General features: G+C 34.2%; 4 protein-coding genes and 1 non-coding gene across 8 annotated transcripts; 4 read left to right on the top strand and 1 right to left on the bottom strand.

Moving 5' to 3' along the window:
• The first annotated feature begins 922 nt into the window (after positions 1-922).
• Positions 923-5595, top strand: LOC100790892 (U1 small nuclear ribonucleoprotein C). Of its 3 annotated transcripts, none has more exons than XM_003536254.5 (7): positions 923-1075; positions 1164-1218; positions 1321-1363; positions 2132-2173; positions 2261-2528; positions 2997-3269; positions 5173-5595. In XM_003536254.5, the coding sequence occupies exons 2-6, from the start codon at positions 1211-1213 to the stop codon at positions 3254-3256; spliced, it is 621 nt and encodes a 206-aa protein (XP_003536302.1). In that variant the 5' UTR covers positions 923-1075; positions 1164-1210; the 3' UTR covers positions 3257-3269; positions 5173-5595. The 3 variants fall into 3 exon arrangements, with proteins under 3 accessions (XP_003536302.1, XP_040862221.1, XP_040862222.1); XM_041006288.1 differs by having other exon boundaries at positions 950-1066; XM_041006287.1 differs by having other exon boundaries at positions 926-1075; positions 1164-1363.
• Positions 5596-6817: 1222 nt separating this feature from the next.
• Positions 6818-6889, top strand: TRNAP-AGG (transfer RNA proline (anticodon AGG)). The gene has a single exon. It is a non-coding gene; the product is annotated as a tRNA-Pro (tRNA).
• A 572-nt stretch (positions 6890-7461) lies between these two features.
• On the top strand, positions 7462-16977 carry LOC100799166 (protease Do-like 2, chloroplastic). 2 transcript variants are annotated; one of them, XM_003536846.4, is made up of 20 exons: positions 7462-7881; positions 8771-8821; positions 9292-9365; positions 9442-9505; positions 9928-9972; positions 10780-10887; positions 11272-11349; positions 11462-11528; positions 11668-11726; positions 12289-12388; positions 13292-13371; positions 13688-13744; positions 14237-14340; positions 15221-15308; positions 15407-15492; positions 15610-15634; positions 15726-15797; positions 16000-16050; positions 16131-16191; positions 16280-16977. In XM_003536846.4, the coding sequence occupies exons 1-20, from the start codon at positions 7564-7566 to the stop codon at positions 16528-16530; spliced, it is 1839 nt and encodes a 612-aa protein (XP_003536894.1). In that variant the 5' UTR covers positions 7462-7563; the 3' UTR covers positions 16531-16977. The 2 variants fall into 2 exon arrangements, with proteins under 2 accessions (XP_003536894.1, XP_040862206.1); XM_041006272.1 differs by lacking the exon at positions 7462-7881 and adding an exon at positions 7970-8052.
• A 2078-nt stretch (positions 16978-19055) lies between these two features.
• LOC100527115 (uncharacterized) lies at positions 19056-19876 on the top strand. The gene has a single exon (NM_001248197.3). It carries the CDS (start codon positions 19153-19155, stop codon positions 19573-19575), a length of 423 nt encoding a protein of 140 aa, NP_001235126.1. The 5' UTR covers positions 19056-19152; the 3' UTR covers positions 19576-19876.
• A 262-nt stretch (positions 19877-20138) lies between these two features.
• LOC100798645 (protein NETWORKED 4B) lies at positions 20139-23413 on the bottom strand. The gene is made up of 2 exons (XM_014762902.3): positions 22596-23413; positions 20139-21732 (listed from the first exon to the last, which is right to left on the bottom strand). Exons 1-2 carry the CDS (start codon positions 22804-22806, stop codon positions 20318-20320), a joined length of 1626 nt encoding a protein of 541 aa, XP_014618388.1. The 5' UTR covers positions 22807-23413; the 3' UTR covers positions 20139-20317.
• Between the last annotated feature and the right edge of the window lie 473 nt (positions 23414-23886).

The following is a 23886-nucleotide window of genomic DNA, read 5'->3' as shown; positions in this document are numbered from 1 at the left end:
ATTTTCTTTCTTGGTTTTACAATAAATTTTAACCAATTTAGAGTGTACTAGCCCCTTAGATCGGAGACACCTTGATTTTGAAAAAAAAAACTTCTATAAAATTTATTTTTGAAAGAGAATAAATTTAAAAAATAAGAAATTAGAAGTTAGAATTTTAAAAATTTGTACTTAAAGTAGTGTTTTAAAAAAATAGTAAAAATTAATAATTTTTAAAAATGCTAGAAATTATGAAAAAATTATTTATCAAATAATTAAAAAAAAATAAGTAGTAAAAATAGTTGGAAGTAATTGAAATGTATTATAAGCATAATGTTACCCGAGTTAGAGTTTAAAAGATGCCTGTGTTAAAAAATTAAGTTGAATAAAAATTCAAGTATACTTGTCTTACAAAAGTTAGGAACCCTTGAACATACACTGAAAGTTTGTTAGTAGAAAGTATAAACATTCCATTTATATTTTTTTTTCTCCAAAAATATATGCTTGCAAGCTTTTAAACGGTAACCTAACTCATTTTTTTTATAAGTGCTTATAAAAAGTTTCTCGTAACAAAAGCTGAATATATTTTACTTTTTTTTTCTTCTGATAAAAAAAATTATAGAGCTTGACTTAATTGTTTTGGTCAAATTAAAATATTAAAATTTTCTTAAATGATTTATTTATTTTATCAATTTATACATGCCATTATAAGTTGTTTTTCGTGTATACAAAAGATATTACTTTAATTTATTTACACATTTTTTTTTTCAATTTCACATACAGGAAGAAAACATATTTAACTATTTTTAACCTTTACTTTAAAGAATTAAATAAATAAAAAATGCGAAACTGAACAAAAATTAAGAAAACAAGATTATGTACAAGTGTCATTAGTGTGAAATAGTTTTACGTAAATAAAGATATTTTTTTACCCAACAAATAGAAATAAAAACAATTTACGATGAAATAAGCCCATAAATAATTAGCTCTGGTAAGTTGTAATGGAATCCAGAAACTTGGGTAGTCTGGGCACAGCAGCGTCCACGCTTTAATCGACGACTAAGTGCTTCTTCTCGTTTTCTTCCCTCGAGTTGTTATCGTCCGTCAATCACTCCTCTTTTACATATTTAGGGTTTTAACTTTCTTTCAATTTTTATAATAATAATAATAATTTGCTCCACTGTTAGGGTTTTTGGCGGGAGTCGTCGCGGTCGTCATCGTCATTGAATCAGCCATGCCTCGGTACATTAGCTTTGTTGCTGAGAAATTCTCGAGTCCTTTGTATTTCACTTTTCATCGAATCCATGGTATTCATTTTCTTTTTTGTTTGATTTTGCATCACAGGTACTACTGTGACTACTGCGACACCTATTTGACCCACGATTCTGTAAGTTGTTTCCCTCACCGGTTTCGTTGCTCTTTCGCTTTGAGTTAGTTTAGTGTAGTGAATTTGCAGCTTTTGGTTGTACAAGTAAAATGCATTTGAAAATAGATTATTGTTTCAATCATATTCAAAGCCAGCTAGAAAGATTCCCGCCCCCCAGCAATAGTAGGTGCAATTGCAAACTGAATGTGAAGGTTCCCTTTCTCTTGCGGGATTCTCATGTGCAGTTGGCTAGTGGCCCCTTTGTTATGGCTCTAATTTTGTACATGAAACCCCCCGAATCCTCTTTTTTTTTTTTTTTTACTTGAGTAATTGGGGGTTTGAAACTAATTTGGGATAAGAACTGCTTTTAATGGTTCAGGTTCTCGAAATGTAGGAATTTGGAGGATTTTGTAGGAAGTCAAGCCAGGGTTTTAAGGAAAGAGGAAATTTGTGATTTTCTGATTTTTTTGGGTGAAAAATAATGTTTTTATTAGTGAGTTTTGAGTGTAAGAGGGTTTAAGATGATTTAATCTGTTCAATTTGTGGAGATTTTAAGTAGAAAAATGAGGATTATAAGGTTTTAGGTAAAGGAAAATTGATGGAAAGGATTTTATCGTGGCAATTGAAAAATATTGGGGGATTAACTTTGATAAAATTATTGGAGGACCAAATTGCAAGTAAATAAACAGTAGAGGAACCGAAAGTGTACTTAACGGGTGGTTATCATTAAGGTTTGTTAGCCACACTGGGCATCAATACGTTGCTAATGTTGTTTGTGTGCTATTGCAGCCATCTGTTAGAAAGCAGCACAATGCAGGTTACAAACACAAGGTACCGTGAATGTTTCTCATTTCGTGAAATAAATGCACTACATTGTACAGCATATTCATGACATTTAATATATGTTCATGCTTTCAGGCAAATGTGAGGACTTACTACCAGCAATTTGAAGAACAACAAACACAAAGTTTAATTGATCAAAGGATCAAAGAACATCTTGGGCAAGCTGCTGCATTTCAGCAAGTTGGTGTGGCTTATAATCATCTAATGGTTCAGAGGCCTAACCTTCCTCCTGTATTGCCACCACCAAGATTGCCTATTCCTGGAAATGCACAAATACCTGGAGGCCAACCACTAATGCAAGGGATGAGACCACCTGTCTTTCCTAGACCTCCTGGTGCACCAGGTGAATTTGATTTTGCCCATTTCTTTTGTGATTTTCATAAAATTGCCATCTTTTCTTGTTGAAATATTAAATCTGGCTTTTTCTGTCATATTCATGTCTTCGCATTTTACATGCGGACTTGTGGTTCTTTGATTTATTCTCTTAACAATGACTCTCATTATGCATATCCCAAGGGCTAACAACAAATTATTTTTGGTTTCTGTTATTGCAATTGCCTTGTTATTTAAATTTCCTTTTAAATATATGGTACTTCTTTCTTTGGCCTTACTGTATTAGAAAACACTATTATAAATAAATAAATAAAAATAATAATTTTTGGACTAGAAAACCTATCTGTTTGTTTCTTTAGTGCAACTTCTATCTAATGCTGAAAGTTCTGAAAAATTGGTAGCCAAGTTCAAGCATTATATACCAGTTCTTTTTATTACACAATATCTGATGTAAGCGGTTTTCAATTGGAGTTCACAGGATATGTTTCTGCACATACCATGCCTCCGATGTTACCTCCACCTGGTGCTCCCCAGGTTCCAGGTCAACTAAATACCATACCAAGGCCCCCTTCATTAGCTCCCCCTCCAACGGTTCCTGGAAGCACTGCTACACCAGCTTCCAATGGTGCTCCCTCTATGGTATCATCAGCAATGTATCAAGCCAATCCTCCGGCACCTTCATCTGGAAGTTATGATAACTACAATACGAGTGCTCAAGCACCTGAGGGTAATCACTGACCTGGTTGAACTGGTATGTTATTTTATATTGATTATTGGATTTTACACTAATACAATTTTTTTTTATCCGCAAAAATAATATTATATATTAGATAAGTTTCAGTACAAGTCGTACTGTGATTTTTACAATCACCAATGAAGTGTCCCATGTGGAGGTTTGGTTCCCTAATACAAAACTAATCATGATGGATTAAAGAACCAAAACTCTAAGTATATATTGGTGACCCCTATCTGTGGAGCTATTTTCCACTAATTACAAAACCCTTCTCTGATATGACTTGACCATTGATGGAAAGGATTGTCGAATCCATTTTCTAGGTTCCTTAACCAGCCCCAGCAAAAGAAAATGGCATCATCCAGTATCTTACTGGTGTTGGGGCTATCATTTGAAAATACGATTCTGTTTCTATGGTTCCATATACTCCAAGTTAGTGCCACCCACCAAATTGACCATCTCTGTGACTTGATACCAAGATGTGTATTGCAGAACGAGTGCTGCATGAAATTCTGCCTTGGGTGTTGCAAAAAAGGTCCCACCATGTTGATCCAAGACAAGGATTCCCACCATATCTGCCTAATTCTGTGACAGCTGAAAAACAAATGTCCTGCATCCTCCTCCTTTTCTGTACAGAATGGGCTGAGTGTATCATTGATGTCGATATTTCTTCGAGTCAAGTTCAATTTAGTGGGCAGTCTGTTTCTCATTAATCTCCAGACAAAAAATGCTACCTTGTTTGGTATTTTTAGCTTCCATATGGCATGAAAAATTCCTTCTGTGTTATCATCTTTTGAGTTCTTGTCCAATAATTGGTATGCACTTCTAACTGTGTATTTTCCAGTGGTATCATTTGTCCATACCCATTTATCCAATTGTTGGAGATTTATATTAATAGCTTGTATTTCCTCCAGAAAATCAGTCCCCATACTTATTTCAGTCTCGAACAATAGCCTCCTCCACTGCAGACACCATTCCCATTTCCCTTCTGAATTGTCTCCCATCTGCGAAATGTATTGCTTTTGTTGTTTGGAGTTCAGGTACAGTCTAGGATACTTTGCCTTTAAAGGGATCCCATCAGTTGTCCATCCATCTTCCCAAAATCTAGCTTTTGAACCAGACCCTACATTCCATCTTATGCCCTGTTGGAACCAGCTTTCCTCCCCTGAATTATGACGCACCTTTTTCAGGTCGTACCATCATTTGGAGACTGCTTGAGGTGTATTGTTGCCATCCAAGCTCCGCCAACCTCCATATTTGGAGTCCAACACTCTAGCCCAGAGTTCTCCCTGATGGTGAAATAGATCCCACTTCCACTTTCCTAGGAGAGCCTGATTGAATTTGGTCAAGTCTCTAATTCCCAGGCCTCCTTTTTCTTTTGATAGGCATACTGTCTCCCAGCTAACCCAAGCAATTTTGTGGTTATCCATGTCTCCACCCCATAAGAATCTTCTTTGTATTGTGATTAGCTTGTGTACCACCTTCTTTGGAATCCTGAAAAAAGAAATAAAATAGATAGGAATTGAATTTGTGGTTGACTTTATCAAAGTCACCCTGCCCCCAAAAGATAATGGCTTTGTTTCCACTTAGCTAATCTACTCTCACATTTTTTAACTATGGGTTCCCAAGTCACACAGTTTTTTGGGTTTGCCTTGGTGGGGATACCCAAATAGGTAAACGGTACAGCTAGCAAGCTACAATTGAAGTACAAGGCAGCCTCATTCAACCATTCGGCAGATTTTCCAACCGCCCCAAATTGACTTTTTACACTAATACAATACTTGTTCAATAAAGTTTTGTTGCCTTTTCTTTGCTATTTCCAACCAGAACTCAGACAGAAAGCATAGTACTTGCTGGGATCAAACATTCATTGAATTTTCTACTAATCAATATTCTTTCCTATTTTATTTGTGTTATGCAGTTCACTCTGCATAATTCTATCTCCATTGGAGTCTTATGACTAGAGCTATTTGTGCTCTCCCTACCAGCTGTTCATCAAATGAGGACTCTCCATTTGTGATCATATATAGAGTAATCATTGGTATGTAGCATGTCCAGCACTTGAATGCAAGAAATTTTTTATTAGTTATGTTTTTGGTCCTAGATGAAAGATTTATATTGAAGTGCCAATTACTAGAACTTTTTTTACATGACTTGTTCATGATAGGTTCTATTATGCAATTAATTTGTTTTTAATCTGAGTTTTATTAGTGATAAATGTAGTTGTATTGTAGATTTGGGGAAAAAATCATAATTTCATATCATGTATTATTGGATCTGAATTCCCTAAAAGCATTGCATGTTGAATCAACAACATAAAGTGCATTGATGCCTTGATTTCAAATTATGCATTTTGATACTGTTATAACTTTTTATATTGATTGTGTTTTCATTTATGTGATTAAGTTGTTAGGAAATAATATTTCCCCTGGCTATATTAAAATACTTAAGAAAGTTGAAGTTCCTTTGTCCTCTTGAAGCATATGCTATCTTTCAAAAAGTTCATTCGTAAAATACTTAAGAAATAATTACTTGTGTCTTACCAATTAATTATATGGTATGTCAAACAATAATGAAATATGGAGATGCATTTCTTGAATTACAATAATTATTAAAAAAATACTTCTGTTGGTAGTAAGATTTTTCACCTGGGTGAAAGGACAGTGTGCAGCACCTAGGTGGCTTGGGTTCCTGAAATTGATTGTACCAATTTTCATTTGCAAGTTTGGCTTTAGCTTTTCATTGGCCTAGAAGAAATTTTCATCAAGCTTAGGTTAAATCCTGCGAAAGACCTGAACTGATACCGGTCATATTTACTTTTGACAAACATTATTTATATTTTATGAACAATCTTCTGCATAGTATCATTACACTATGGACGTCCAGGAAAATCCGCTTGTGCCCAAAATATCCAACATTAGCCTGTGACCAAGTTTTCACCTAACTATGATGATGTCACATTAATCTAAATTTAGCGCGCACAATTTCGATAACCATTTTTTTCGTGGATATAACACCGTTATCAATCGAACGTCTCAACTGAAGACTGAAGTGATTACCAAGGACGAAATTTTCGCTTTGGTCCGAGGAATAAATTTTTCACATCAGTAAAAAAGTACTAAGTAAATACAATTTTATAATATTTTAATGTTAGGATTCAATAGTAGGTTCATAAACTATTTTGAGAATTTTTCTTAATGTTTTGAGGATTTTTAATTGAGAAAACTGCTATACACTAATATATTAAAAAAATTGTAGAAAATAGACTTAACTGAAAATTTCAAAAAAAAAAAAGCACTGATCCACTAATATATTAAAACCTTTGGTTAAAGTATTATATTCTACTGTTTTAAAGATAAATTTTAAAAAATAGAAATGTATTTATGGTACAAAAAATAATTTAAGCAGAAAATTATTTTTTAAAATGGTAAACATTCAAGGTTTAACTCTGTAAAATCAATATTAAAGTTCTCAATAAAGACATTAAATATGTGTGTAACTGGGATAGTGCTATGGAGTGTTGACCACCTTATTAAACATTTTATATTTAAAGAGATAACATGAATGGGCATTTGGTCTAGTGGTATGATTCTCGCTTAGGGTGCGAGAGGTCCCGAGTTCAATTCTCGGAATGCCCCATCTCTTCTTTTTTTTGGGTAATGCTAACGAAACAATTCACACGAAAACACAAATATTTCGTACCAACAAGCAATTTTCTTTTTGTTTTGGGTGATGAAATTTTGCCAAGGCTATTTCTAATTTCCTATGCCGCTATGCGTATTATATAAATTTAAATTTATTAAATTCACAATATCATCAGCAAGATTTATTATTGAAGGAAGTTTTTCATCGTGTGTTCACATACGTTCAATAAGAGTATTAAATAATCTTATAAAATAATTTAAATTACTTTAAAAAGTAAATTATCAATATTTTTATGTTTTCAATATAATAGGCATTTTTAATAACTTTTTTTAAAACTTTTTTATTATATCATTGTACACACATAATTAAAAAAACATAATAAAAAAAAAGAGACTCGCACAATTTTTATATGTTTCAATGAATTTTAATTAAGATTAAAAGTGTGCTAAACAGAATGTGTTACTTATAATAATTTTCTGCGCATAAAAGTAGAGAAAATAGGGTAAAGTTTTAAGAACAAAGAAACGCTCAAAATAATTGGTTACATGAAGACGATAAAAGATGAAAAGAGTGGAAGACTGAAATGCAAAATTAAAATGATTTGGACGTAGGATAGGATTGGGGAGAGAGGATAAGACATTAACAACAACACTGAACTCTAACTCAAATGGCGGTTGCACTAACGAGTTGCATTTCCTCATCCTCTGTTCTATTCTCCACAGTTAAATTCCGCTACTCACTCAGACACAGACCCATCGTCGCCTCTTTCTATAACAATAATAATTACCCACTCCGACTTTCCTCTTCTTCTTCTTCTTCTTCCAAATCCAATCGACAAAAGGAAGGTGTTGGGCAGAAGAAGCAGTCAAAAGATGAAAGACCTGCAAGAGGGAATGTGCTCGAACCCCAACAAACTTCTTCTTCTAAACCTTTTGGCATTCAAAGGAAAAATAAGGACCTTATCTTCGACTCCAAGGACCAGCAGGTACACTAACATGCCTACCCTTTTTATTTTTTAATGCTGAAATAGATTAAATGTATCTGCTTTGAACATTTTAAGGTGTTGTTGTGGCGGCTACGCAGTGAATTATGTGGTTGCATTGACATGTAAGAACTGAGGTTTCACTGCTCAGGACTGGAAGGGTGTGTTTGGATGGTAGAATTCTCCCTCCCTCCCCTTCAAACATACCCTAGTAGTAGTGTATCTTGTTGTGTTGAGGAAGTTAAGTTTGAGGTGCTTCAAACATGGTGTCCAAATTTAGTCACTATTTTGTGTTATGGAAACATAAAAGCTTGTTTTTTTTGCGGTTGTGCTGCATACCTGATTATTGAATTGAAAATATGAATGTGCCGGGGAATGAGAGTTGGCTCTTCTGGTAGGACTGAACACCATTGACAAATAGGTCTTGAATTTGATTCCTATTGCTGATGGCTTGCCTCCTGAGTCCCAACCTGGGAAAGGGGAAACTTCCACTGGTGTGTGTTAGTAATTGGCATATTGTAGTTACAAAACGCAAATGGTTGTTTTGATTAAAGTATGTTTAGTTAACATTTGCTGGAATAATGATTTACTGGTTTCCTATATCAAGATTCCCTCCTCTGGAATTTTCCTTCTCTTTACTTTTAGTTTTAAGATTTTGGCCATTAAAGAGTAATGTCCCATTGTAGGCACAGTATGCCACCCTGTAACTGTGGCGGAGAAATGAGGGGATGGATATACTGTCAGAAGAGGTATTTAAAACAAATATTAGAAAAGGACATATTCTAGGAAAGTGGCAATTCTTTTTCCTGGTGGTATTTAATAGATACTTCAGCCAAACTGATTATTTCTCCTTGCATGGTTCTCCTAACTTCAAATAATCATATAATTTCAGGTTGAACCGAGTGCTTTACAAGATTCGGCTTTCCTTAATGCTGTTGTGAAGGTGAAGTTCAACTCTTATATCCGTGGTTCTTATATTCATGGTTAAGAATTATTTTTATTTTTTCTCAAACCTTTGGATTTGGAGGAAGTGCACCTCAAATTTCAAATTCCAAACCCTAAAAATCTTATTTATTTCATGCCTCTATTTGTGTGTACTTGTTCTGGCTGGTTCATGTCCTTGTTGGGGAGCATTCTTGGATGTCTTTAGATTATTTAATGATTTCAAGTTTCTGAATTATCATTCATTTAATCATAATATGATTTGACACCTCACTGTCAACATAGACTCTTTTATATACTCCCTATAGTTTTACCCTTTACAGTGTCTTCAAACAGTATCTCTTATTCTTAACAATGAGCAATCATCATCATGCTAATTTGGTATAATATTGTTATGGAATGCTTTTATTTGCATTGCTCTTGTATGCATTTTGTCTTTGTTAAAATATCTTGTTCCTATACCATCTTTAGGTATACTGCACCCATACTGCCCCAGATTATTCACTTCCTTGGCAAAAACAGAGACAATACACAAGTACTGGAAGGCAAGATTTTGAACACCTTGACTGTAGAATAGTAAGAGTTCTTATTTTGTAATCTTACAGACCACATCTTGTGCAGTGCATTTATGATTGGAGATAGGAAACTATTAACGAATGCACACTGCGTGGAACATGATACACAGGTAATTTCCTGAATTATCCCATCTCCAGTATATTGTACATAGCCTTACTCTGCAAGCTGAGAGGCTATTTCCAAGATTTGAACTGGTGACCATGTTACGAAGCAACACCTTACTATTACGCTCCCTCAATAAGTCAATTTCACGATATTTCAGATTGAAGAAAATAAAAACCGTAGAAGATGTAATTGATAGAACTTGTCTTTGTTTGGGAAATTGACAATGCCTTTTGGCTCAATAACTTGTGTTAAGTACTATCACATTGCAAATTTGTAGATCTGAGCTATGAATAACATGCCCAATAAAACTAAAACTTTAAGTTTGTATCCTTTAATGTTTCTACTTTATCTGATTATTTGTATGGTGTGATGTGTAAAGCAAGTTAAGGAGATTCAATTGTTACCATTTCCTTGGGATGATTGCAGGTCAAAGTCAAGAAAAGAGGGGATGACTCAAAATATGTGGCTAAGGTGTGTTTCCTGCAAAGGAATTGCCCTAGTTTTTTCTCAGTATTCTATTATATGTTCAAACTTTGGGTGTCAAAGAACAATTTGCTTGACATATCTGGCTCTGTAGGTTATCTCATTTATCCTTGATATCACGCTAAAACCAGAGAGTATCAACAACAAAATGTATCACAAAATTAGTTTGTTAAAATTTGTAAGTGCAGGAAAAGTTGTTATTTATTGGGTTTATATTCTAAGTTATACAAAGTTAAAAAAAAATCAATGTATCAAATTTAGAGTACACATCATCCTTACATGGGTAAAAGTTTATTATAAATGGTAAAATTTAGGAAAGTATAAGTTGATGTCAGTCACACGCAATTGCAACTTGTAAGGGTGGTGCAAGCCCTTATAAGTTTATGGGTTCTAATTTTGCAATTCAGCTAACTTGCAATAATTCTTTTCAAGAATTTAACAACAGTAAGACAAATAAAATGGTTTTCATGATTCAGAAAAGTTAGTTCTTGATGGACATATTTTGTCGATTCATCTGTTTGATTGTTATTAAAATTTTTGATGATATGGAAAATGTACATATTTGTTAATAAGATTAAGACCTTTATTTCATATATCTCAATTCTCAAAATCATATAAACAATCATCAAAAAACCCTATTGTGACAAAAATATAAAAGTAGTATTAAGTATTCTGTTTTTTTTTTTTTTTACCAAATGATGATATTCAACTGACAAGGAAAGGCTTTGAGACATCAATATTTAGCACATGTTCACATATTACTTTACTAATTGATGGAATCAATGGAATGTACAGGTTTTGGCCAGAGGTGTTGACTGCGATATAGCCTTGCTTTCAGTAGAAAGTGAGGAGTTTTGGAGAGATGTGGAACCCCTCAGATTAGGACGTTTGCCACATCTTCAGGTTTAAAATTGTCTTTGTTTTGGTATTTCTTGATTGTAGTTTTTCCTTAAAGAAAGGAGTTAGGTGATTTGTTAATGAAGTCAAAGTGAAATGGATAACTAATACTCCCTCTGGTCCTTAATATAAGGCACCATCTAGAAGGAATTGATGGTCCTTTTTATAAGGCATTTTACAATTCCTATGAAGCATTTAAAGTTTTTTTTCATTATTTTCCCTTATTAAATACTCTACATATTTGTGCTTTTTAGTTTTTATGGATAGTGGTGTATAATGCTCTTAGACTTTAATGTTTTCACATCACCCATAACAAGTATAAATTTTCTTATATATTCTGTTTAAATGGTTCAGAATGAAATTTATTTATGCTTTGTTTCTGACTTGAAGGATTCTGTAACTGTTGTGGGATATCCTCTTGGAGGAGACACAATTTCAGTGACAAAGGGAGTTGTATCTCGTATAGAGGTTTGATATATCGAATTGAATGTAAAATTTACCATTTCATCTATGTGAAATCAATCAATTTTTTTGGTTTACGATTTTAGTGCTCAGTTGTTGAAAAATAAATTTTAACCAGGTCACATCATATGCTCATGGATCATCTGATTTGTTGGGCATTCAAATTGATGCAGCAATAAATCCTGGTCAGTATGTCTTGAAGTAGTTTAAATAATATGCCTCTGGCAAAAAAAGTTCTCTACTCTATATTTTCCTATTATATAGTGTAACTGCCACCGATCATTGAAATATCTTCTTGACAAACTCGGACTTATTAAATTTTAGGTAATAGCGGAGGCCCGGCATTCAATGACCAAGGGGAGTGCATTGGAGTAGCATTTCAGGTATATTGTTTGGCCTGCAATTAGTTGATGTGTCATTACTTGGCTTGTATACTTTTCTATGGAAGGTCTGCTCTGTATGAAAATTATTACACACTTGTGATCTTGGACAAATTAAAACACTCTTGTTAGAGAGAATGAGCACTTTTCAGTTCTGTTAATTAAGAAATAATATTACATTAGATGTTAGATATAAAATTATTCATGAGCCTTCGCCTAAACAATTTATGCTTTTGGAGAAGTGGGTTTATGATGTGGTATTAGAGATTCTATTGCCAAGTGGTCAGGGGATCAATCTTTGTTATCCTCCATTCGTCTAGATAAAAAGTTGAAGTTTAGCACAAGGTATGTTAGGCCTGTAGATTTTCCACACTTCCAACCCAAAACCTATTACATGAGGGGGCATGTGAAATGTAAAACCATTCCACAAGCCATCACAGCTTAAGCTTCTGGGAGAGTTGGTTCTTGACATATCATAATATGTGTATCTTGTGCTAACTGATAAGAAACTTCATTACATTGTCTGTTTTTTTGGGGTCATTTTCTTATGTGACATTTCCTCTAGGTCCTCAGATCTGATGAGGCTGAGAATATTGGATATGTGATTCCTACAACTGTTGTATCTCATTTTTTGACCGACTATGAAAGGAATGGCAGGTATACTGGTAAGAAACTCTTCTAGAATATGGTTATATTTGATAGATTTGGCAGGTCACTATGTGTTATTTGAGTAAGCACACTGAATTGTGTATTTTTTACTGGAAACAATCTGATTTTTTTACTGTAAAAGACAGGCAACACAGGGTTTCCCCAGACAAGGTGTCTCCTCCTTGTACATACAGCAATTAATAAAACTATCCAATCAATAAACCACATCCCAGCTCCATACGTATTATGCATCACACACTAACTGTCAGTCTGTCACAACATTCTATAACTGCCTCAATAACTTCATAAAGACAGAAATAACACAAATAAAAACTCAGATCCATAGCTACCTTAATAACTGCCAAAGGAAACAATTACTACACAAACATGTTTATCCCTTTTCCCATAAACTTTCCAAGGTTATCTCTATTACTATGTTTGCTACAGACATTGCATCATACTGCTTGGGGAAATTCAGTGTTTTGTGTGATGTGATATCATTTTGTATGACCATCTCTGATATCTCTCTGAAAATGTCTTACTGGTAGTAGTTATATGCTACTCAAAATTACACTTCTGCAAAACATATATACTGTTATAAGATAAAGTTTAAAACCCTGTGCACACACATCAATTTTACTTGCCAATTTGACCGCATAAAAATGTCCTTCACACTTGTTCTGTTTTGTGTGCACATATAAATTTCCTTGCATCTTTGCAGTCCAAGTGTGTATTCTTGTGATGCCCTACAAAACAGGAATCTTGTATTTCCACTTTGTATCCAGATACCAGAAAAAAAGTTTATCACTATTGTATTTCAGAATTCAGAAATCATATCATGTGTTTCATGAATGAAGCCTCCTAATCTAGCTTAATATGGAAACTATACTGACAGTCTCAAACCATATTTTTACTCCTAGGTTTCCCTTGCCTTGGAGTACTTATACAGAAGCTAGAGAATCCTGCACTACGTGCATGGTTGAAAGTACAGTCTAATGAGGTATGTATGTCTTTGGCTAAAACCTTCAGTGGTATGGTCTTATGCTACAAATTTGGTTGTCTTATGCAAGGAGATGATTTGTTTGAATATTGGTGTTTTCATAAATGCCTACACTAGAACATGACCTAATTATTAATATGAATAAGATCGTTGAGTTGGTATTTTGTATCACATAATCACAGTGCACACACCATATTGACAAAATCTTGTTCTGAGTGTTCTTTTTCTGTCTTTTCCTTCACCCATGCTTAAACCCTATAGTTTCAACAATAATTTCATGGCATTAAATTTTGATATTTCACATTGTCATTTGCAGGGTGTATTGGTACGTAGAGTTGAACCAACTTCTGATGCAAATAATGTATTAAAGGAGGTAATGTGGATATTTTAACTTGCAAGATATTGTCCTTGAACGGCATGAGAAGACAGCCAACTAAAACATTGAATCATTCCTCTAAAACATTCTACTAGGCTTCTCTACAGTCTAGTAGAATGTTTAAATGCCTAGTTCATTTGATTTTTTCATAATGAAGGTCTAATAAAGGGGACTGGAAAATTTAAGAAATGCTATGTGTTTGTCAGAAATAAAAGGATGAGCTAGCTTTGGGGTCTAGATATCATCACAAAATTTGATTATGTTCAAAAATTGAAAGTTCTTATCCATGAGGTGTCTAAACTGTCAATTTCTGTGTGTGTGTCTTCTTTATCGTCCTTGTTTAGAAATCACTTCTCATAATTTTGTCATTAACATTTTAAAAAGTAAAATATAGGAGAAGATTCACCCTTGGGTGCTACATATGAATTCTTCTTCTCTAAAACCCATTGATCAAGGCATTAACATTTCTGATCAAACTTGCCATTGCAGGGTGATGTGATTGTCAGCTTTGATGATGTTCGTGTTGGTAGTGAAGGAACAGTCCCATTCAGATCAAATGAGCGAATTGCCTTCCACTTCCTCATTAGTCAAAAGTAATGGTTTCATTCTCACAAATTAAAATCTGCATTTGATTTATGGTTTTTCACTTAATTTCAGTATTATCATACTAAATTTGCTAATAAATTTTATACAGAAACTACATCTGTGAGCTTTCAACTTGGCAATTGCTGAATTTTGTGGGGAGAATTTAGTGAGAGAGAATTTAGAGAATGAATTGAAAAGCTTTTCTTATTCTCGTAAAATGTAGTACATAGGTTCTGCATATCATCTGTTTATGGAATAGTGAAGACTATTCCCTAGGATTTTAATAAGTGATGCAACTTCCTGGATTCTAATGCCCATGAAATTAAATACATTTTATCATGTGATACATGAACGTTCGGATTTTTTCTGTTTTTATTTTCAATTACAAAAGTGTCACCTTGTTTTCACTTTATTTGTTGTTTTCAAAAGTTTGTTTACTTAATAGTAAAACAAACATGAAAACAGAAACAATAAAAAGTTGTTTTTACTGTTTTCTATACAAACTTTTGAAAACAGAAAATAAAGTGAAAATAAGGTGACATTTTTTGTAATTAAAAGTGAAAACAGAAAATATTTTCTCAAACCAAACAACCTCTTATATACGGCTGCCCTTAGATACTTTGCTAACCATTCCCCAGATTTTTGTGTTATTAACGTGATTGCAACTTTAAATTTTGTGGTTCTTGAGGATATAATACTTGACAATTTTTCTGCAAAGATCATTTAATGCATGCTACATTGGATATACTCATTAGGTTGTTTATTGTCCAGCTTCTGATTGGGTTTCATTTGATAATATGATGAAGCAAGTTTCAGAGCCTTTGGCATTTGCTTTTGTTGGCCATTGATGTTCATAAAATTGAATCCTAGAGTAATGGTGTTATACAGATTTGCAGGTGATACTGCAGAGCTTGGTATCATCAGAGCAGGGTCATTAATAAAAACTAAAGTTGTTTTAAACTCACGAGTTCATTTGGTATGTGATATATCATTGAATTTTGGTATCAATCAATTTCATGATATTATTGATCTGATGCTATTTGTTTTGCAACTTCTTTTTTCTCTCTCTTCAAGGTTCCCTATCACATTGATGAAGGTCAGCCTTCCTATTTAATAATTGCTGGTTTAGTGTTCACACCCCTCTCAGAGCCATTGATTGAGTACGTTGTATTTATTATATATTTGGCAGACTTTACAGTGTTTTGTTCTTTCCTTCTTTTTTTTAGTTGAGTGTTGTGAGTTAGTATTTAATTCATTCATTATGAAACTTTTGGCAGGGAAGAATGTGAAGATTCTATAGGGGTAAGTGCTGAATTTGTATGGGTTAACCTTAAAGCAAAAAGTTGAAATCTAAATAGTTTGTGATTGAGTTTTGTTTTATTTCCTTGGCCAGCTAAAATTATTGGCAAGGGCACGTTATTCATTGGCAAAGTTTAAAGGGGAGCAAATTGTAATTCTTTCACAGGTTGAGTGCTGGATTTCTTCAAAAAAAACTATGCATATGTTGCTTGATTGTATTCTTATAATTTTTATACGGCATTTACTTTTTTTATTTACCTTCATCTTATTCATTTATTCAACAATGTCATAGCTTTTTAGCATTTTGTAATCAGATGCTTAGTTGCTTTATGTGGTATAATTTTGCTTTGCTTCTTACTGATTGACAGGTATTGGCAAATGAAGTCAACATAGGTTATGAAGATATGGGCAATCAGCAGGCAAGTCATTTTTAGATGTAAGATTGATTCCTACATGCCCAATACTTAATGTATGTTTGTGCAAAATGATTTTTTTTCAGGTTGTAAAATTCAATGGAACTCGAATTAAAAACATTCATCACCTTGCGCACCTCATTGATTGTAAGTTGTTTACCTTCTTTATCTATTGGGCATTCATTTTCTTTTACAATATGTCTCAGGATTGTTCCATTACTTTTCTCTTTCTCAGCATGCAAAGACAGGTATCTGCGTTTCGAATTTGAAGATAGCTATGTAGCTGTTTTAGAGAAAGAATCTGTTACCGCTGCTTCACCCTCCGTACTGAGTGATTATGGAATCCCATCTGAAAGATCGTCTGATCTTTTGAAACCATATGTGGATGCACTAGAAGTAGAAGGTGACCAACCAGCAGACGAGGAATTTGGTGATAGCCCGGTTTCAAATTATGAATTTGGCCCTGATGGACTACTCTGGGCATAAGAAACTTGTGTCTGAAGTTATCAGTGTGAAATTTCTCATAGCGTCAGCATTTGAAGCAAGTGATCACAATTTTGGGCTGCAGAGAAAGTGCAGCAACAGTATGGGGCAACCTTGATGTGAACACATTATGCTACCATGGGGGCATGTTAGAAGCCATCTATTTAAATTGAATTTAGAAATGCGTAGGACCATAGGAAAGAGAGTTCATGATTATTTTTTCCAGTAGGTTTTATTCTTTCGTGTCAGTCTTCTACATTTAATAAACCTGAATAATCTATTCAGGTTTGATGTCTAAATTTTTAACGAGCATTCTGTATTTTTAAGGAAATAGTGCACATAGGAGTGACTTGCATACGCCTTTGATGCAGTCAATGTAACATTTTACAATACATTGATTTTAAATTTGTTCTGATTGAAGTTAAATGGAATCAATGTAACATTTATGAAGTTAGTAGTACTCAGCTTGAATGAACTTCCATGTCTTTCGGAATTTTAAATTTTTGTTCTGGTTTGATTCATTTGAATTGGTTATAAATTAAATTGTTTGGGATGCATAGAGATTAATTGTGTTGGCCATGCATATTTTGTGCTTCATGTTTTTTTTTTTTTGCTGAAGATTTTATACTTCATTATCTTGTTTAAATTAAGCTAATTGGCATAACTAAAAAGAAGCAAAATGTCAATTTTAACATTGAACGGATTCTTGTTTGGACAAGGTCACAAGAGGAAAATGTAATCAAATCAATTTACATTTTTTTTGTAATTTTTCAAAGAATTACAGAAACTTATTTTGCCACTGTAATAGGGATATTTTACTTTTATTTTTTCTGAAAAAGAATTGGTGTATTGCGGTAACGGAAATTGAGAGTGGACAGTGAAGTATTACGTGATAAAATATGTTTTTTGGTCAAAATCTGAATATTTAAACATTTCATTTCTCAGCAAAAGTGCAAAACACGAAAAAGAAAAAAAAAAAAAAACAATCATTTTGGGATTTGAACCTTTGGACTAGAATCTTAATCTGGCCCTTAGACCAACTCGGTCATCGCAACCTGTTGATTAGATGGACCAATAATCATACTTGAACGTAAATTAATAAAGAGAATCTGAGTGGCAGTTGGTGTGAAGTGAGCTGTCACTATAAGTTACTTAGGAGTGGCACCACCATCTTTGCATTTTGGTGTCCATGTTTGAAATTTCCTTGCTAGTCCCTACCATTCACACTATAATGTCTCAAAGTCTATGATATTAAATAAGGAGGGTGATGCCTATAGTACTACCCGACAATCAAAAACAAATATTTGTTTCATATGTGCTGTCCGTCAATGACAAAGTAAGTTCACAAGGAAGAAATAGCACCAACTGACCTACCCAAGAAACCACCAAAATTAAACAAGATGTGCAATGCATGAAAGCACGAACAATTCCCATACTACTTAACCATTTCTACTTTGGCCTATTTATTATTATTGTACATACTCGTATGCACGGTTTTTCTGTGGGACTACTTTGAATTTTTTTTACAGTTTGGCTGACAACTGACATGTTGAGGATCCCCAAAGCCATTTCTTTTGGATAGGTGAAATAAATTGAAATTGTAAAATAATATAGTGAATTATGCCACTGTAATCATTACTTAATAATTATATTGCCACATTAATCAAATGTTTGATTCTCACAATAATTACAAAGAATTACACCTTTTAATAATATTACAATACATAATTGAGTGATTTTATAAATAATTTTTACATACAATAAAATTAAACTCATTTGGTTATTTCGTATTTTATACAAAAAGTGACCAGTATATTCTTTTGGATTTCTATCCAGAGTTAGAAGGAACCAGTTCCTTAATATTCAAGGTTCTGGGTTGCATTCTACATTTCTAATGATTCATTATGTGTCAATAAAGCAGTCTTTTATCTGCATTTCACTCGAGTGAAATAAATTGTCTTGCTTGATTTGAAGATTTAGAGGGAAGTTAGAATCGGCCAAACGTACTTTACTTCATGCCTAAGAATTTCTGCAGTCCTTAAATTTTTCTTTTCCCCGAATTCTTTCTCAGTGTTTTTTATTTTTTATTTTAAGACTCAGAACTTATCTCGTGGACTCTGTGAAGGGCACTATGGTGGAGCACATAAGTGGCCCTCTAATGCGTCTCTAGAAAATAGGTGGGACATGCATAAAGGAAGTAAAAGTAAAATTCAGATAAAAAAAATTGGGAAAATTAAATCTCACATATTCCTAGTAATTGGTATGCTAACTTTTTGTAGTAATCCATCTATATTTTTCTTCTTATTTCTTATGTTTATTTTTTTGCGAGGGGACACCTAATGTTCATGTGCTCCACAAGGTAATTCACTTATCAACTTTGTCTTGTAGCATGCAGATGTGCAGCTGTAAGATAAAAAAAGGTTCCAATGATCAAACTGCCACTAGCATTTGGAGCCCACCACCACTTCCTGTAGAGTGTATAGACCCTTTTAAAGTTATGTACTTCAATGATGAACCTCCTCAGTTTCACCACTCTCCAACTTAGAGCAGTTTTCTCTCGGAGACACATTCATTATCAAGTGTGAGTTCATCATAAAACAATTGATTGATATCTTGCCATCATTTATGGCTTCCTTTTGGCCATTCTTGGCAATGTTCATGGCCTTAATGGCATGCAATTGTTCATCATTGGCCTCTGCTTCTCGACAAAGCATGCATGTTTCAACCATCTCAGCAGCACCAACAACATTGCCAGGTGCCCCTCTATACTACTCTCCTACCATGTCACCAGATATTGAGCCTTTGTTTCCAACTCCTGGAGGTTCTGCTTTCTCTCCATCAGAGTCTTCAATTCCCACAATTCCTTCTAGTCCTAGCCCTCCCAACCCTGATGTCACCAATAGTCCAGGGTCAGTTTTGGCTTTTCCACCTTCAGAGTCTATGCCAGCTATGGCCCCATCTTCCAAGGGTGCATCTCTGCCAGTTTATTCAGTTTTACATCTTGCCATTCTGGTAATAATTTGCATAATGCAGCTTCATGGCATGTGAATAGAGATAGATGTTGGTGTTTCTGGTTATGTTTTGGAAGCATGTTATGACAGCATTAACTGTTCTGTGTAAGTTGAAGTGCTATGGTAGTATAATGTTCCAAGACATTAAGACTTGTAAACATTTTTATGTGTCTATGTGGTATTCTGGATTATTTGAGTGTAGAAATAACAGTTGAGGATAAATTTTTTTCAAGTTATATCAGTTCAGGAGATGTAATGTAATAGGAAACTTGCGGTGTCTAAGCTTTACTCTTTTATTATTTTTAGTATATGCTACATTTATCTTTCATTTTTCAGTATATTGTAGAATTCAGGACATGCAGGGGCATTCTCCTACATATTATGTATTTGGCCATTGGCCGAGCCAATTGATTGAATCACAAATGCCTTCCCCTAGGAGTTAGGACCACATATCACTTTGATGTTGCAGAAAAGAACCTTTTAGTGACCCTGCAACGTGGGCACTTAGCATTATTATATAGGAGAAAGCATTTTTGGCGTGAAAAGGAAGTTGGGCACATTGGGTGGCTACAATATAGATATAACAAATAAAAAGTTTTGACAACAGGAATATGCATATCTCGCTAACGAAGGATGTATAAAAATATTAACTAGTTGTATAGGAAACTCCACTAGGATTCTCTGATTAGGAATATATACTGTATACAAGATTTGTTGGTTACTTGAGCAAGTCCCCAAAATATGTACAAAGACATCTTTATAAGATGTCTGAACCATATCTAGAGAGCTACAATACTAGGTTGATTCCTTCCATTAAACAACTTCACCGATAAAGATCCCATGAGTTTTTTAAACTCAAATGGATTCTTCCATTTGTTGGTGAATTCTTTAGCAATGAAGCTTCTCATCTTTACATTCTCCTGCTTCAGCACATCTATAGCTAAACTCAGGTGTCTAATCACCTCTATTTTCTCTTGGTCTTTTTGCTTGAGATGGTCCTTCTGTACCATATTCTCTTCGCTGACTCTTTCTATCTCTTCCCTTAACATCAATACTTGACCACAAATGGTACCTTTTTTCTTGAGTTCATCATTCTGCACTCTTTCATCTTTTCTGAGTCTTTCTATTTCTTCCCTCAATATCATTACTTCACCGCAAATCTGGTTGAGTTCATCCTTCTGCACTTTATTCTCTTTTCTGAGACGTTCTATTTCTTCCTTCAACATCATTACTTCACCACAAATGGTACCTTTCTGGTTGAGTTCATCATTCTGCACGCTATTCTCTTTTCTGAGTCCTTCAATTTCTTCCCTGAACATCATTATTTCACCACAAACGGTACCTTTCTGGTTGAGTTCATCATTCTTCACTCTATTCTCTTCTCTAAGTACTTCAATTTCTTCCCTCAACATCATTACTTCACCACAAATGATATCTTTCTGGTGGAGTTCATCCTTCTGCACTCTATTCTCTTTTCCGAGTCCTTCAATTTCTTCCCTCAAAATCATTACTTCACCACAAATACTTTTCTGGTTGAGTTCATCCTTCTGCTCTCTATTCTCTTCTCTGAGTCGTTCTTTTTCTTCCCTCAACATCATTACTTCACTGCAAATGATGCTTTTCTGGCTGAGTTCATCTTTCTGCACTCTAGTCTCTTTTCTGAGTCCTTCTATTTCTTCCCTCAACACCATAACAACTTCATGAATGTTACATTTCTCCTTAATTTGATCTTTGTGATCCTTGTTCTCTTCACCAAGTCTCTCAATTTCTTTCCTCTGCCTCATCCCTTCATCATTAGCAACTACAAACTGAACTTCCTCCTCTTCTGTACAGTTATCAAATTTGGTAACCTCTTCCTCTTCTTGCTCAGGATCATCAACTTCAGATTCCACAGACTCCTCTACATCAAAACTCTCAGAATAGCTATCATAACTGTCATCTGCATAACTCATCAACTTCTCTGATTGATGATGCTTGAGTGGAGAAAAAGGTGATCCCCCTCCTCCTGTCTTCTGCTGGCGAATTCCGGTGACTTGATCATACCGCTCGGCTAATGAACGATGTGTCCTATAGAAATCTTCAACCATGCTCACAAGCTGTGGTCTCTTCTTGTAATACATCTCTGCACGTTGGGCAAAGGAATCTGCATCTTCTTCAATTAGCTTTAACATTGCCTTGGTCTTCTCATTTAGCTCTGCCATAAAAAAAACACATCACTTAACCTTTTACAGCACAATGAAATCACGTTTCATTATTAAATTAAACTACATATTAACAAAAAAGCCTAGATAACAAATGCATAGGGCCACAAGTCAAAAGGTAGTAAGAGAAAAAAGTTTTGAAAAGTAACACTGATCATGAAATAATAACAGGCTCAAAACCTTTTGATTTTTCTATACTTTAAGCACTCGTATCTTCTTTTGAAAAGGGTCCGTTTTCTCAAGTAATTTTTTATGTAGAGACACACATGTGGGTCCGAAACTTAATCGGCCACAAAGAATGAATTATATGTCTAAATACTTAACAAATCGCAAAAGTAATGACAAAGGACCAGAGAATGATTGGTGACCCTTACTAAATCATTCAAATATTATGCCCTTATTATAAGGGTAGGTGGGTAACACATGACACACCATCAATCTTCATGTAATCAAAAACATCACTGAGTGCATGATAGCCATGAAAAACGTTACCTCTAAAATCAATCCGTCGCAGCACCCATGAGACCAGTTGGTGGTTATTTAGTTATGGCAATTCATTACTCATTTCCCAAATTCAATGTGTTTGAAAAACAAGGCACAACCTACTAAGAGAATGGACTTTTCGTGCATCTAATTTTCACTAACCATTCAATTATAGAAAACCGTCAAAGCGGCACAAACAGCGTGGTTCAGCAAAATCTTGAAAATATTATTTTTTTTAACTTACTGTTCAACTAATCAAGTATTAACACTTGTTTGTCAAATTTTTGTACCTAATTTTTGTCGGTTTAATTCTCAAACAAATAAGTACACAACAATTTTTTTTACCCAATAATAAGAGAAAGATAGTGGGTACCAGTGAGAGTGGATTGAAGCCAAGGGGATCGTCTAGTGTTGCTGTGGTTCTCAAGCCACCACCACTGCGATGGTTGATTGTTCATCATTTCAGCAATCCTCTGGGTCTTTGATATCACCAACACCAAGAGCCTACTATATATGAAAAAACATTGAGTAAAATAACAAAAGATAACCTCGAATTCCCCAAACAAAGATCGAAAAATCATCATTAGATAATAACTAACAAAAACAATTAGCACGTCTTAGTCACTAAATTAAATAAAGCAATACTTGTAGCAATGTTATAAGGGAAGATAATTACAGTAAAAATAACAGTGGATAAAAGTTAAAATCATAAAATACAAAAATGAAAAAGAAAAAAAAAAACATATGAAGTTAGCGTGAAGGACAATTGCACTGACTGAGACAGTAAAACCGCCACATCGTCATTTACAAGGCACCAGACACGGTTACAAACAAACATAAACTTCCCCGAACTATGCAACTTCCTTCCGAAGGAAACTTTCAAAATTCAAACTAAAAATGAATAACAGAAACATTAACATACAAAAAAAAATGAAACAAAACCAAGAGACTTCATTATGATTTAGACAAAAAGAAAACAATGAAAATGAGAATTACGAAGAAGAAGAAAGAAAGAAAGAGAAGAACTGACCTGAGTTAGTGTGGTAGAAGTAGAGTTCAGGCAGAGCAAGATACTAATATAGTGATGTTGTTTTCGGTTTTGAATTTCTTTGTTTGTCTCATTTGAGAGCTTCCACCTGTAAAGTCGTGACACGTGTCCTTTACACTTCAGAATCAACCCTATGCCTTGAGCCTAATGCAAGTACAACTCAGATTGAAATTGAGTCAAAGACCCCGCTGCCACCATGAAAATTGTGTGCATTGCTTGCGAATTATCACTAAAATTAGTGCTTAAATAATGCATTAATTAATTAAACAGGTCCTTCTGAAAATTATGACTTGGCAAATAAATACGGGAGAGGCGTGAGTTGTCACTATGGGAGTGTGAGAGCTAATAATATGTCAAGACAAAAATTTTGGCGTAACGGTCGGAATCCCAAAGTAGAAAGTTTTATTTCAAATTAATGCCTTCTCCTGACAGATCAGTCTGTGGTCACACTGTGTTTGGTGGCTGTTCTAGAGTCAAAATTATTGAGGTGCCAATCAAATATGAGTCTCTATATTATTATTTTTAAGGTTTTGGATTTTTTTTTAAATAACTTTTAACTTTTGAGAAATTATTTTAGTTTCTATCCCTCTTTTCAGCTTAAATATTTCTTTTTTTT

This window comes from Glycine max, chromosome 10, assembly GCF_000004515.6.
Source record: "Glycine max cultivar Williams 82 chromosome 10, Glycine_max_v4.0, whole genome shotgun sequence".
Classification (NCBI taxonomy): Eukaryota; Viridiplantae; Streptophyta; class Magnoliopsida; order Fabales; family Fabaceae; genus Glycine; species Glycine max.
This window is presented reverse-complemented; position numbering and strand designations above follow the sequence as displayed.

Bases quoted from the DNA above. Each gene is read 5' to 3' on its own strand.
- LOC100790892 (XM_041006287.1), top strand. From the start codon at position 1,211: ATGCCTCGGTACATTAGCTTTGTTGCTGAGAAATTCTCGAGTCCTTTG. The intron at 1,364-2,131 runs GTAAGTTGTTTC...GTGCTATTGCAG, and splicing joins CCTATTTGACCCACGATTCT to CCATCTGTTAGAAAGCAGCA. The intron at 2,529-2,996 runs GTGAATTTGATT...TGGAGTTCACAG, and splicing joins TAGACCTCCTGGTGCACCAG to GATATGTTTCTGCACATACC.
- LOC100799166 (XM_003536846.4), top strand. From the start codon at position 7,564: ATGGCGGTTGCACTAACGAGTTGCATTTCCTCATCCTCTGTTCTATTC. The intron at 9,973-10,779 runs GTGTGTTTCCTG...TGGAATGTACAG, and splicing joins ACTCAAAATATGTGGCTAAG to GTTTTGGCCAGAGGTGTTGA. The intron at 15,798-15,999 runs GTTGAGTGCTGG...ACTGATTGACAG, and splicing joins AAATTGTAATTCTTTCACAG to GTATTGGCAAATGAAGTCAA.
- LOC100527115 (NM_001248197.3), top strand. From the start codon at position 19,153: ATGGCTTCCTTTTGGCCATTCTTGGCAATGTTCATGGCCTTAATGGCA.
- LOC100798645 (XM_014762902.3), bottom strand. From the start codon at position 22,806: ATGATGATTTTTCGATCTTTGTTTGGGGAATTCGAGGTTATCTTTTGT. The intron at 21,733-22,595 runs GTACCCACTATC...TTTTTATGGCAG, and splicing joins GCTTCAATCCACTCTCACTG to AGCTAAATGAGAAGACCAAG.